The 13,377-nt window shown below is 40.2% G+C and overlaps 1 protein-coding gene across 3 annotated transcripts in view; it reads left to right on the plus strand.

The window, feature by feature from the left end:
* Positions 1–2,121, plus strand: part of PARP3 (poly(ADP-ribose) polymerase family member 3) — a 43,287-nt gene extending 41,166 nt beyond the window's left edge. For all 3 annotated transcript variants that reach the window (XM_061617918.1, XM_061617916.1, XM_061617919.1), the window contains exons 9-11: positions 83–260; positions 1,321–1,467; positions 1,577–2,121. In XM_061617918.1, the coding sequence (XP_061473902.1) occupies positions 83–260; positions 1,321–1,467; positions 1,577–1,746 (495 nt within the window). In that variant the 3' untranslated portion in view covers positions 1,747–2,121. The remainder of the gene's footprint in view (positions 1–82; positions 261–1,320; positions 1,468–1,576) is intronic.
* Positions 2,122–13,377: the final 11,256 nt, after the last annotated feature.

Here is a 13,377-nt window from a genome sequence, read left to right on the forward strand (position 1 = left end):
AGCAAAAAATTGCACCATTTCACGTGGAGGGAGAGCTCCGCTTGCTAACCTTTTTCCTGTTCCCAACGTCTCTCCCTAACAGGCTAGTCGTTTCAAGGCTCACAATCACCTGGAGAACAGGCGCCTGCTGTGGCATGGCACCAATGTGGCCGTCATTGCTGCCATCCTGAAGAGTGGTCTGCGCATCATGCCGCACTCCGGCGGGCGGGTGGGCAGGGGCCTGTACTTTGCATCTGAGAATAGCAAATCGGCAGGATATGGTGAGATAACGCTCTGTGCTCCTCTTTCAGCTGCAGGCGCATACCTCCCTTCTGTTCTTTCCGCCAGTCTCTCAATTGCTTTCTGCTGCTGCTTCTCTAGCCTAACAGTAGCAGGGCAGAGGGGACTACAGACACCTTAGTCCATGTTGAAATGTTTGTAAGAGCTACCACTGCTACTCTTTGTGCATATATCTCTCAGAAAGGGGGGTAAAATGGAGATGCTATATATTTATGTATCAGTCTTTATCACCATTAAGTGATCCTGGTTATGTGCCCCTTATAGTGCTTTCCCCCCAACCTTAAAATCTTCTGTCACCTTGTAAACTGGACAGTGAGCCCAAGGGCTTTCTAGCACCTATGGAGTGAAAAGCTATTCCAGTTTGGAGCATGTACACTACGGTTCTATTCAGTGTTGGCTTTGCCTTAGCGGAAAGTATGTCTGCTAACCCAAGCAGGACCTGCAATTTTTGCCAATCCATCCCACCCACTTAACACCTCCTTGCCTCCCACAGAGCTGCTTCTGACAGTTGGGGATAGTTGGGGGACCCTCCAGAAAAGTGTGGGCACAGGAGGCTGCTGCCAGTGTTATTCTCATGAAGGCCTAGGACAAAACTGAGCATACACATGCATGTCTGTTTGCATCAGTATCAAATACTGACACAAACACTAGTGTTTCCTTCCGCACAGGAGACAGCCAAATCAGCAGAATCAGTCTGAACATAACTTCTTTACTTTCATCCTATGCCATTCATGAGGATAAAACATGCTGAGAAGTTGTGGGTACATTTTTTGAAGAGGATAGCCACAATGCCATTTGAAAACAGTGCTATCTACAATGGAAATGATCTATTTTTTTCAGCGACACTGTTGTTGTTGAAGCATGAGTATGTTGTTCATGAAATGTTCATCATCTGACGTGCTTCATCCCTCTGGATCTATGTGCCTGTGTGTAGCAGAGCACCCTGATGGATGGTGTGGGTATTAGAAGCAAATGGAGGGTGCCTGATATCCATCACTTCAAGCACTAGTACCTCTTTCTTTGTCTCCCTCTTTCCCCCAGTGGGCATCACCTCTAAGCGAGTGGGGATCATGTTCCTGAATGAGGTGGCCCTTGGCAAAGAGTATCGTATCACGCGAGATGACTATTCACTATGCAAGCCCCCAAACGGCTATGATAGTGTCCTGGCCTGTGGCGTGACTGAACCAGGTAAGCTTGAAGGTAGAAAGAAAGAGACAGTTATGATAGCTTGCCACCTTTCATCCTATGCTAACCTCTCACTTTCTTCAATCCTTGCTTGCTTGTGCTGTCCTCACAGACCCTGCATATGATAAGGAGCTAATTCTGGATGGGAAAAAAGTGCTGGTATCCCAAGGAAAGCCCATTTGTATGGCTAAGTACCAGAACTCCAACTTCAGCCAGAGTGAGTACCTGATCTACCAAGAGAGCCAATGCCACATTCGCTACCTTGTTCAACTCCTCTTCTGAGGTGCTTCTCAGGCATCTCTATCGCTGGGCCCCACCTCTACAGCAAAGAGGCCCTCATCTGCTTAATGGTGAGTGGGCAAGTGTAAGTGACTGTGGTTGACAGTCTGAGTGCCTTGACATAGTCAGCCATGCTCTCCATCGACAGTTCATTCAGGAATTCTGGGTTCCCAGCTGGGCTGAGAAGAGTGCAACTTCCCTCTGGTTTGGTTTGAAGACTGTGCTAGGCCCTATAAAGCAGATGAATGCCATTTCCTGATATCTGGCAAGGCAAAAATGATACAGTCACCAAAATCGTACTCCTAAGAGAATGATGATGAGGGGCACACCCCTTTTCAGAGGCACTTGGAGCCTGTAAATAAAAGAATATATATGAAACCCACTGAGTGTCTTTCCTTCTCTGTTACTTTCAGCATGATTACATCACTGTCTTCACTTATTTGGCCCACCCGCTGTGGAAGTTTAAGGTACAGGGAGGTTGAATGAATTAGTGCAGATGGTGGTCAAAGAACAAATGGTATTAGAGGAAAAAGAGGGTTTTGCTGTAAAACCATAAATATTATACACCAAAAATAATGAACGTTGTTGTATTTTCTTTTATTTCTTTCTTCATAAAAAAACTTTTTCTTCATAAAACTGCCCAACGCGTTTCGGCTTTGGTTAATAGCCTTCGTCAGGGGCTACGACATAAACATATTTACACATATCATTTTTTTAAAAAAAATATTTTTACACATTATAACATTATTAATGACAAAATATTTTTCATTTTAAAATTACTTACACTTCACTTCTCCTAGTGACTCTCTTTCTTACTGTCATTCACTTTGTTCTTACTATTCTAATATCTGAGGATCTCTTATAAAAGGCTTCGTTTTGCATATGAATCATTGCTCAGCTGTTTTTTGTATTCCTTGACCATTGCTTGCGTTTCTCTAAAAGGGAACGTCTCCCAATTCATTTATGTTTACAAAAGAGGAAGAAAGTCTATATCTCCATTCAAGCCTGAAGGGGATAAAGTTTGTAAAGTTAAAATCCACCACATTTCCCTTTTTAAAAGTAGTTTGTTGTCTTGTTTTCGTATTTTTTCTACACCCCAAAATTTAAAGTCTTTTACTGTATGATTACACTCTGAAAAATGTTCAGCCAACGAAGATCCCTGTCTCTTACATCTTATGTTACTTAGATGTTCTCCTATTCTTGTTTTTAAAGATCTTGATGTCTGTCCTACATATAATTTGGGGCAACTGCATTCTGTGATGTATATCACTTGTGTGGTTGTACAAGTGGTAAAATGTCGTAGAAAAAATTCTTGTTGATTTAAAGGGTTTGTAAAAGATAATTTCTTTTCTGTAAATTTACAATAGTTACAGTGTCCACAGGCATGATGTCCTGTGGGCATTGTAGCATCAAATATAGTTGTTTGTATTTTTTGATGTTCTGTATATGTACTCCTGATTATATGTTCTTTTATATTTTTTGTTCTTTTGAATGAAATTATTGGTTTTGCTGCACATCCAGGAACATGTCTCAAAATATCCCAATATTTTCTAATGCTATGTTGTAGTTGTTTGGTGACATGATTATAAGTCAAACTACAATGCATTTGTTTTGGAACTTCTTTAGTTCGTGGTTTTAAAAGGATGTTGCGATCTTGTTGTGAGGCTGCTTTGAAACTATTTTCTACTTTTTGTGTTGGGTACCCTCTGTTTATTAATTGTTGTTTAAGGGACTGTGAATGATTTTCAAAATCTTTTTTGTCACTGCAGTTTCTTTTAATGCGTAGAAATTGTCCATATGGTAAATTATTTTTCATGGTTATTGGATGTGAGCTTTCATAATGTAAATACGTATTCCTGTCTGTAGATTTTTTGTACATATTTGTTATTAATTGTTGTCCACACTTAGTTATTTCTAAATCTAAAAAATGTACAGTGGTGTCATCATATACAGAATCAAATTTTATATTGGGGTGTCTGTTGTTTACCCATATGAAGAATTCTGCTAATCTTTGTATTTCACCTGTCCAGACAAAAAATATGTCATCTATATATCTCAACCAACTCTTTATATTTGATGTAAATTCACATGAATTCATAATCTCCCATTCATAGTCTGCCATAAACAAATTGGCTACTTCTGGTGCCATGGGGCATCCCATGGCCACACCTGTCTTTTGCCAATAAAAGTCGTTGTTAAATTTAAAATAATTTTTTTCTAAAGCTATTTCTGCTAGGGTACACAAAAAGTGAGATGGTGGATGTTTAACAGATCTTTTTTCTAATGTTTCTCCTATGATTCTTATTGCTGATTCCTGAGGAATGTTTGTATACAAGGAACAGACATCCATAGTCACCCATTTGTCTTCCGGTTCAATTTTTAAGTTTTTAATCTTATTAATGAAGTCTGTTGTGTCTTTTACATAAGATGGAATTTCTTGCACAAAAGGTTTTAAAAAGAAGTCTACAAATTGTGACAATGGCTCTAGAATTGAATTGCATCCCAAAACTATGGGTCTTCCAGGTGGTGGTAACTTGTCTTTGTGTATTTTTGGAAGTGTATAAAAAACTGGTATTCGTGGATTTATATTGTACAAAAATCTTTTTTCTTCTTCATTGATATATCCCATAATCAGTCCTTCTTCTAATACTGTCTGGATAAGATTTGAAATATCTCGAGTAGGATCGGCTAAAGATCTACAATAAGCATTATTATCTGATAGTTGGTGTATTATTTCTGTTTTGTATGTTGTAGCATCTTGGATGACTATCGTGCCCCCTTTGTCTGCCGGTTTTATAACTATTTGTGAGTCTTTAGATAATGTCGTTAAAGCATAGTCTTCTTCTTTACTCATATTTTGCCAGGGACGAGGAGTCTCCTTTTCTATTCTTGCCAATTCTTCGTATGTCATGCGTTCGAATGTGACTATGGCTGGATCTGTTGGATTAGGTGGCATAAATAGAGATCTTTTCTTAAATGGGGTGGCTGGTGTTATTGCTGTAGTCTCTCCAAAATGATCTCGTAATTTGATGTTTCTCAGAATGCGAAATAGATCAAGCTTTTTTGGTCTGCATAATGTGGGAAAACACCCATAGTTACACCAAAGAGTATTTAGATCAATTACTTATGCAACCTTCAATATTTTCCACACAACGATAAGATCTGGATTTGGATTGGGAAAGTTTAGAAAAACAACAAAAAGATCTAATTAGAAATGAATTGCATGCATCTACTTTACTGGAGTACTGTAGAGTACAACGAATACCGAGAGGTCTACGTATCCTGAAATACAAAGATTAGCAGAATTCTTCATATGGGTAAACAACAGACACCCCAATATAAAATTTGATTCTGTATATGATGACACCACTGTACATTTTTTAGATTTAGAAATAACTAAGTGTGGACAACAATTAATAACAAATATGTACAAAAAATCTACAGACAGGAATACGTATTTACATTATGAAAGCTCACATCCAATAACCATGAAAAATAATTTACCATATGGACAATTTCTACGCATTAAAAGAAACTGCAGTGACAAAAAAGATTTTGAAAATCATTCACAGTCCCTTAAACAACAATTAATAAACAGAGGGTACCCAACACAAAAAGTAGAAAATAGTTTCAAAGCAGCCTCACAACAAGATCGCAATATCCTTTTAAAACCACGAACTAAAGAAGTTCCAAAACAAATGCATTGTAGTTTGACTTATAATCATGTCACCAAACAACTACAACATAGCATTAGAAAATATTGGGATATTTTGAGACATGTTCCTGGATGTGCAGCAAAACCAATAATTTCATTCAAAAGAACAAAAAATATAAAAGAACATATAGTCAGGAGTACATATACAGAACATCAAAAAATACAAACAACTATATTTGATGCTACAATGCCCACAGGACATCATGCCTGTGGACACTGTAACTATTGTAAATTTACAGAAAAGAAATTATCTTTTACAAACCCTTTAAATCAACAAGAATTTTTTCTACGACATTTTACCACTTGTACAACCACACAAGTGATATACATCATAAAATGCAGTTGCCCCAAATTATATGTAGGACAGACATCAAGATCTTTAAAAACAAGAATAGGAGAACATCTAAGTAACATAAGATGTAAGAGATAGGGATCTTCGTTGGCTGAACATTTTTCAGAGAGTAATCATACAGTAAAAGACTTTAAATTTTGGGGTGTAGAAAAAATACGAAAACAAGACAACAAACTACTTTTAAAAAGGGAAATGTGGTGGATTTTAACTTTACAAACTTTATCCCCTTCAGGCTTGAATGGAGATATAGACTTTCTTCCTCTTTTGTAAACATAAATGAATTGGGAGACGTTCCCTTTTAGAGAAACGCAAGCAATGGTCAAGGAATACAAAAAACAGCTGAGCAATGATTCATATGCAAAACGAAGCCTTTTATAAGAGATCCTCAGATATTAGAATAGTAAGAACAAAGTGAATGACAGTAAGAAAGAGAGTCACTAGGAGAAGTGAAGTGTAAGTAATTTTAAAATGAAAAATATTTTGTCATTAATAATGTTATAATGTGTAAAAATATTTTTTTAAAAAAATGATATGTGTAAATATGTTTATGGCGTAGCCCCTGATGAAGGCTATTAACCAAAGCCGAAACGCGTTGGGCAGTTTTATGAAGAAAAAGTTTTTTTATGAAGAAAGAAATAAAAGAAAATACAACAACGTTCATTATTTTTGGTGTATAATATTTAAGGTTGAATGAATTGCCTGAGGAAAAGGAGTGTCTAAAGGCTGTGTTCAGATCTGAAGCATCCAGATATTTATGCACAGCTACCTCTAAATCTGCTGTATTCATGCCTTTTTCCCCTTAGTGATTTAGTAACACTTGTACGATGTGCTGCTGAGGCATACTAAAACTTCATCTTCCTTTTGCATGCTCTGAAGTAAACAGGTTGTTGCATGTAAGAGGCTTATCTGCCAAAGTGAGGAGGACTGGGGTGGGGTTTTCCCCCTCATCTATGTAGTCAAGGAACTACTAGTGCATACATTTTTATTTATCTTATTTAAAATATATTAACCTACCCTTTATCACAATGCAGTAATAAAAATTTAAAACCAATAAATGCAAAAATAAAACAGGAAAATAAAAGGAGAAGTTAAAACCATAACAGAAGCAGCAGTAAGGATGATAATCAAAATCTGGCCAGGCAGTCCACCTGCCATAAATAGGTGGGCTTTCAATATACATATAAGGATAAAGGATAGTGAGCCATAGACCTATATAGATGAGAGAGAGAGTGCTACACCCTCTGATAAATGGACTTGGCTGCCACAAAATTATTGACTATTTTGTACACATAAAAGGGAGCTCACAACTAGCACACCTCTTTAGAAAACAAACTTTAACCCAGTGGTAGAGCACCTGTAACCCTCCAGATGTTTGTTTGTTTATTGTTTGTTTTATATCCCGCCCTTCCAGTAGGAGCTCAGGGTGGCTGTTGACTACAGTTTCATTCAGTCCCAATCAACAAGACCAATGGCCAGGGGATGATGGGGGTATAGTCCATCAACATTTGGAGGGCCACAGATTCACCACCCTCACTTTAATCCAGGTGTGGGGAACCTCCAGATATTGAAGAAATACAATTCCCATCAGCCCTACCAAGTATGGCCAATGGCAAGGGATGATGGGAGTTGTAGTTTGGCAACATCTGGGGGGCCAAAGGTTTTCTGCACTAGCTTTGGAGAAAAAAGAACTATCCCAGAGAACCTTCCTGATTTGGAGAGTTGCTGTTGAACAGTAATTGTACCACAGACCTGCATCCTTCACCACCACTGCCACAATGCCACTGTTGTCATCTGCTTTCTTATTTTTTTCCCTCTCATTTGCATAAGGAAAGCAATCTTCAGCTACAGTAATGCAGCAGGTGAATATCTTTAGGGTACAATGCTTTACTCATGTTACTCGCCGTGATCATATTACTCCGGTGTTAGTAGACCTACACTGGCTACCAGTTGTTTACCGGGCCCAATTCAAGGTGTTGGTGTTGACCTTTAAAGCCCTATACGGTTTCAGCCCAGTTTATCTGAAGGAGCGCCTCCAGCATCATCAATTATGCCGCCTGACGAGATCAGCCACACAGGACCTCCTCTCGGTCCCATCGGCCAGAACTGCTAGACTGGCCCGGACCAGAGAGAGGGCTTTTTCGATTGTGGCTCCCACCCTCTGGAATTCCCTACCTTTTGATCTGTGCCATGCCCCCTCCCTGATGGGGTTTCGCCGAGCCGTGAAGACCTGGCTATTCAGGCAGGCCTATAGTATCTCTGGAATGGATTAATTTTTATTTTTTTATTAATGGGAAAGGTGGTTTTAGCTGATTTATTGAATTGTGACCTTTTGGTCTATATATTGTAATTGCTTATATTAATGTACGTTGCCTAGAGTGGCCGTTCATTCGGCCAGATAGGTGACTCACAAATAAAATTTTATTTATTTATTATTAATACTCTAACTGAGAGGTGTTGCTGCTTGCTCCGTCAGCAAGAGCTAAAGCATTGTCAATGAAATAATACAGAGATGGGCTGCAACTCAGTGTTAGAGCATTTGCTTTCCATGCAGAAGGTCCCTGGTTCAATCCCTGGCATCTCCAGTAGGGCTGGGAACATCCCCTAAAACCATGGAGAGCTGCTGCCAGTCAGTGTAGACAATACTGACCTAGATAGACCAAGGGTCTGGCTAAGTATAAGGCAGCTTTCTATGGGATAATAGAGGGAAAAGGTAGGGCTTGCTCTTAGCTTGAGCAAGTCACTGTAAGCCTAGATGAGGCTCCCTTTGTGCTTCTCCTAGTTCTGCCTTTTTAAGGGTGAATAGGTTTTATTTTTGCAAATGTACTAGAGTCACAATCTCTCCTTATCTAATCTATATATTTATAGCTCCCATCACCATAGCATCACCGTGCCTCTCATGTATTTACAGAGGGAAATAACAATTATAGGTCTGTCTTTTTCACCCTCTGTGTGCTCCTAGCCTGAAGGAGAAAAAACTAGATTACCTGATAGGGCTCCTTTTAATTTGTTTGAGTGAGTTTGTCCAAAATTGCTGAGTGTAATTTAAGCTGGGCACTAGGGCTGTATACAACCTCCCCAATCCGCCCCGTAGCTCTGATCTGTGGGCTCCAAGGTGAGCAACTCTGCCCTATCCCAACCAGGGGACCACTTGCCCTGGATCCATCCCTGAAGCAATTGGGGGGGGCAGGGCTAAGGGTTTTTTAAACTCTTATTTTAACTAAAATATGGTGTGGAGGGAGGTGGGGAAAGGAGAAACATTGTGTCTCTTCCCTCTCCCAACTGAGAGCAGGAAGTAATTATGACCACGCAGGATGGAATCCTGGACGGTGCTGCTCCTTCACGAGCAGCTTCTCTGCAAGTAGGCAAAGGACCAGCAACCGCGCAGGAGGATCCGATCCTGTGTGGTGCTGCTTCAAGGGGTGGGAAGAAGCAGAGGCCTGGAGAGAAGAAGGAGAGATCGGGCAGGAAAGGCCACCTACCTTCTCTTGTGAAGAGCTGCCTCCTTTCCCCATTTTCTCCTCCCCCTGCCTCTCCTTTCTGCCTGATGCCCCACCCCCTGACAGCTCCAGATTGCTGTGGGACACCAACCCGACCCATAGAGATCTGGATCTGTCGCAACCCAACTTGCCTGAGGCCTGGATCCCTCCGAATAGGCCTTGGCTAAATCCGGCGCACAGCCCTATTGGGCAGCACCTAACTTTTATTATCAATGCCTGTAGTCTGAGCTAATTGGAAGGACCAGCATATCAATGTTTGAAGCTGTCCCATATTATCAGGAGTCAGTCCACTGGCCCATCTTAATCCAGCATTGTCTCCTCTGACTTGGCTGTTGCTCCCCAAGGTCTCAGGCAGAGTCACTTCAAGCACCAAGTAGTTGGGGCCATTTCTAGCTGGAGCTGCCTGTTTCACCATCTGCATGCAGCCTCTTTCTGGTGGTCTGTTTTCTGGTGCCTACTGCACAAGGGATAAATTATAGGGTCATAGTCATGGCCCTACGTTAAGGATGAGTTGGCTCAATCACAATCCTCCATTATAATGAGAAATCGGGAGGGCAAGGAAGTTCTATGGCTTATACTTAGGAAATGGCTCAGCTGTCTTGAAACCTGGCACGTTAGGAAAAGTACATTTGAGGATGGTCCATGCCAAAGTTTGGGTAGAAAGGATAAGGAATAGCTTGTTTAGAACAAGTTAAATGTTTGATGAGAGACATTGGGAAGTTGACAGGTGGAATGCATTTTTCTCAATAGAACTTGCCAAAATAGTTCTTGGGGTAAGATTTTTCTACTTGTACTGCATCTTTTAGGAAGTAGTTTGGTAGTTCAAGGGGAATGTCTAGTATGTGCCATTACTCTTGAGTTGTGTATCAAGTCTGTACTTTCTGTTAAAAATATGTTTTTGTGGCCAGTGTTAGCCAGTGGGATTTCATAAAGGTTTCCCCACATGTGTTCAGTACGAAACTGTTGAGAGAAGGCTAAGTGGAGGGTTGAATGGAACGTGGGTGGAATGAGAGCAAGTGACAAGCAGAGAGGGTCAGTTGCAAAATGACAGTCAGAATGTGGCTATACAAAGGGCAGAAAAGGACAGGAGGGAGAGAGGAGATGAGAGAAATGAAAATATTCATATGCCTGGTTTCAGCCTTGAAAAGCCTGGGTGATTGTAGGGCATAGGAACCAACATGACCTTCTGCTACTGTTGCCCAGTAAATTAGTCACGAGTAGCAGAGAAGCAGCCACCGCCATTAACGTTGGCAACCCCACTAAAGCCTGGTTAGAAAAAAAAGTTGGCAACCCATTTTTCTAACATCGTCCCTTTAAAAAAATAATAATGAACTGGTTATTACATGTAGAGAAGGAGCAGCAGCCAGTAAAACTGTTATCATTGTATGTGAATGGTACTTGTAATGCTTTGGTTGCATAGACTCCATGTGTTTATTCCAGTGAACTGACAGGTCTAGGGCTTAAGTCCATCACTCTGCCACGAGGAGCCCAACAGCACCAAGGTAGTCGTGAAGCTTGAACTAACCACAACAACCGATACTATACTATATCAGTATTGCTTGGATACTACATCTGTTATGGGTGTGGCTCTTAACAGTTGTAATTTTCCAGCATTTTGGAACCTGAGTGAACATGGAAAGGCCTTAATGCATGTTAAACCAAAAGGTTTTTTGTTAATTGAATGTGCACCATAGCTGGAACCAGACAATTGAAAGGGAAGTAATTCAGTCGTAATTCTTTGAAGTGGCCCCATCTGCACTATACAGCGGTATCATACCACTTTAAACAGTCATGGCTTCCTCCCAAAGAACCCTGGGAACTGTTGTTTGTTAAGGGTGCTGAGAGTTGTTAGGAGACCCCTATTCCTCCCACAGAGCTACAACCTCAAAGACAAATCCCTCTTCCCAGGGAACTCTGGAAATTGTAGCTCTGTGAGGGGAATAGGGGTCTCCTAACAACTCTCAGCACCCTTAGCAAACTACAGTTCCCAGGATTCTTTGGGAGGAAGCCATGACTGTTTAAAGTGGTATGATACTGCTGTAAATGTATAGTGCAGATGAGGCCGTGAACAGTTATATAGCTAAGGAATACAAAACTCAGGATGATGTTCCAATGGTGCCTTGACAGGGACTAAGCAGGTGAGTTTCCCCAAATGTTGCTGTAGTTCTGACCTTCATTAATATAGAAGGCATTACTGTTTGACCAGGCATATATGTTGCAGAAGTCAGAGTTAAAATGATAGCAGCATTTCATTGGGTCACATTCTACAATCCACATCAGTACCATGACATGTTACAAAGCTGCTCTTTGTTCCTTTGCAACAACAGAAAGTAATCACTTGCCATCAGTTGTTTTGTTTCTTCAGAAACATGACATCACTTAATAGTCAGAGCAACATTGGTGCACCAGAACAAACTAGCATCACTGTGTTGCACCAATCAGATACAAGCACCTGTCATCTGCTAGCCAATAAAATTAGGATGTACTGTTTAAGGAGAGTTTAATCTCCCTTCCCTTCAGTCTATGTAGCTGCAAATGACAAGGAAAGCACACTAGGTATCAAGTCTGGGCATCAAACAATAGGGCTGTGTTCATAGTTTGAAGCCCAAAATACACTGTGTAAAAACCAGTAAGAATGCACTATATTAATTCAATGCAAATGTGTGTGTTTTCATTTTTGCAGGATTTTAAATATTTTGCAAGGAAAGACAGTAGGATTGGCTGGTAGGAGGCTGATTAAGATCACAGACATGATATGCGGCAGCTAGAGACTGGTTTATTATGGCTGATCTTCTGTGACAGCCCACATTAGCAGGCGTTTGGAGTAGACTGAGAAAGTGTGTGTGTATTTATAATTGAGAGTCAGTGGAGAGAGAATCATAAATAATGAGAGAGCAAGAAAAACCTGCCTGGCTATTAGGATGTAAATGTGAATACAGTACATAAGACAAACTTTTGTTGGACTATCAACAACAAATATGGCTAGCCTTTGGTACCAGGTGAAAGTCTTCCTATTTGCCCAGACATTTTAGATTTTAATTAGCTTTCCAGATGTTTTGTACTAGAATTCCCATCAACCTTAGTCCACACAACCAATAGTCAGGCATGATGAGAGTTATAGTCCAAAACATCTAGAGGACTCCATCAAGAGGACAAGGCTGTTTTAAATAGCCTGCATGCGAGGCTTTGTTAAAACAATGTTCTGTGGCAGTTCTCACCAGCAATGGGGTACATCATTTCCGAAACCAAATTTATTTTATTTTTTATCACATTTAGATGCTACCTAAATAACATTCTCTGAGTGGCTTGCAATATCAATAAAATATTAAAATACATTTTATGGTTGACATTTGTCTCTCTCCTACAGTGGGAATTACTTCAGCAGAGACCACAAGCAAATTTATAGATAATACACTTGGCTATCTCCTGTGCATTCTTTCTTCTTAGTGTCTTTTTTGTTGTTTTTTTGCTTTTGCTATTTCCAGTGGTAATAGCTACTGAAAGTTGCCAAGAGACAGCAACACCTGTGGAATAACAGTAGCAATTTAAACTTTCGGATGTATAAATGCTTCCTGCAAGACTTGAGATACGATGGTTGCTATTTCCTTAGATTGTTGGAGTAGTCCTGATTCAGAGACAGCTTGACATTTGACAGAGTCAATTATGAATGCCACTGTTTTTAGCCAAATCCTATAATTCACATATAATTAGAAAGAAATTCATAAGCTCTTTGGCCCAACCCCCTACCCTGGCTACTTTGTACCTGAAATCACCTAAGGCAGATGGTTATTGGGGCTTGTCTATGGTACTGTAATGACATTGGAGGATGAAGACTGGTATGCAATTATACAATGAGCATGTTCTGGAGATACTGATACCTTTGATTGCATTTCTCTAGTATACAGACCACTTTACTAAACCTAATTGTGTAACCATTCTCAGAACACCCCCCACAGACCATGAATTAATATTTCTGTTTCACTGTTAGGGCATGGTGACTAACTGCAACTGAGAGAAAGAGGACGCTGCCCAAATAGGACACAGCTGCTGAGATCTGAACCTATGTCTCC

Source organism: Rhineura floridana, chromosome 3 (genome assembly GCF_030035675.1).
Source record: "Rhineura floridana isolate rRhiFlo1 chromosome 3, rRhiFlo1.hap2, whole genome shotgun sequence".
Lineage (NCBI taxonomy): Eukaryota > Metazoa > Chordata > Lepidosauria > Squamata > Rhineuridae > Rhineura > Rhineura floridana.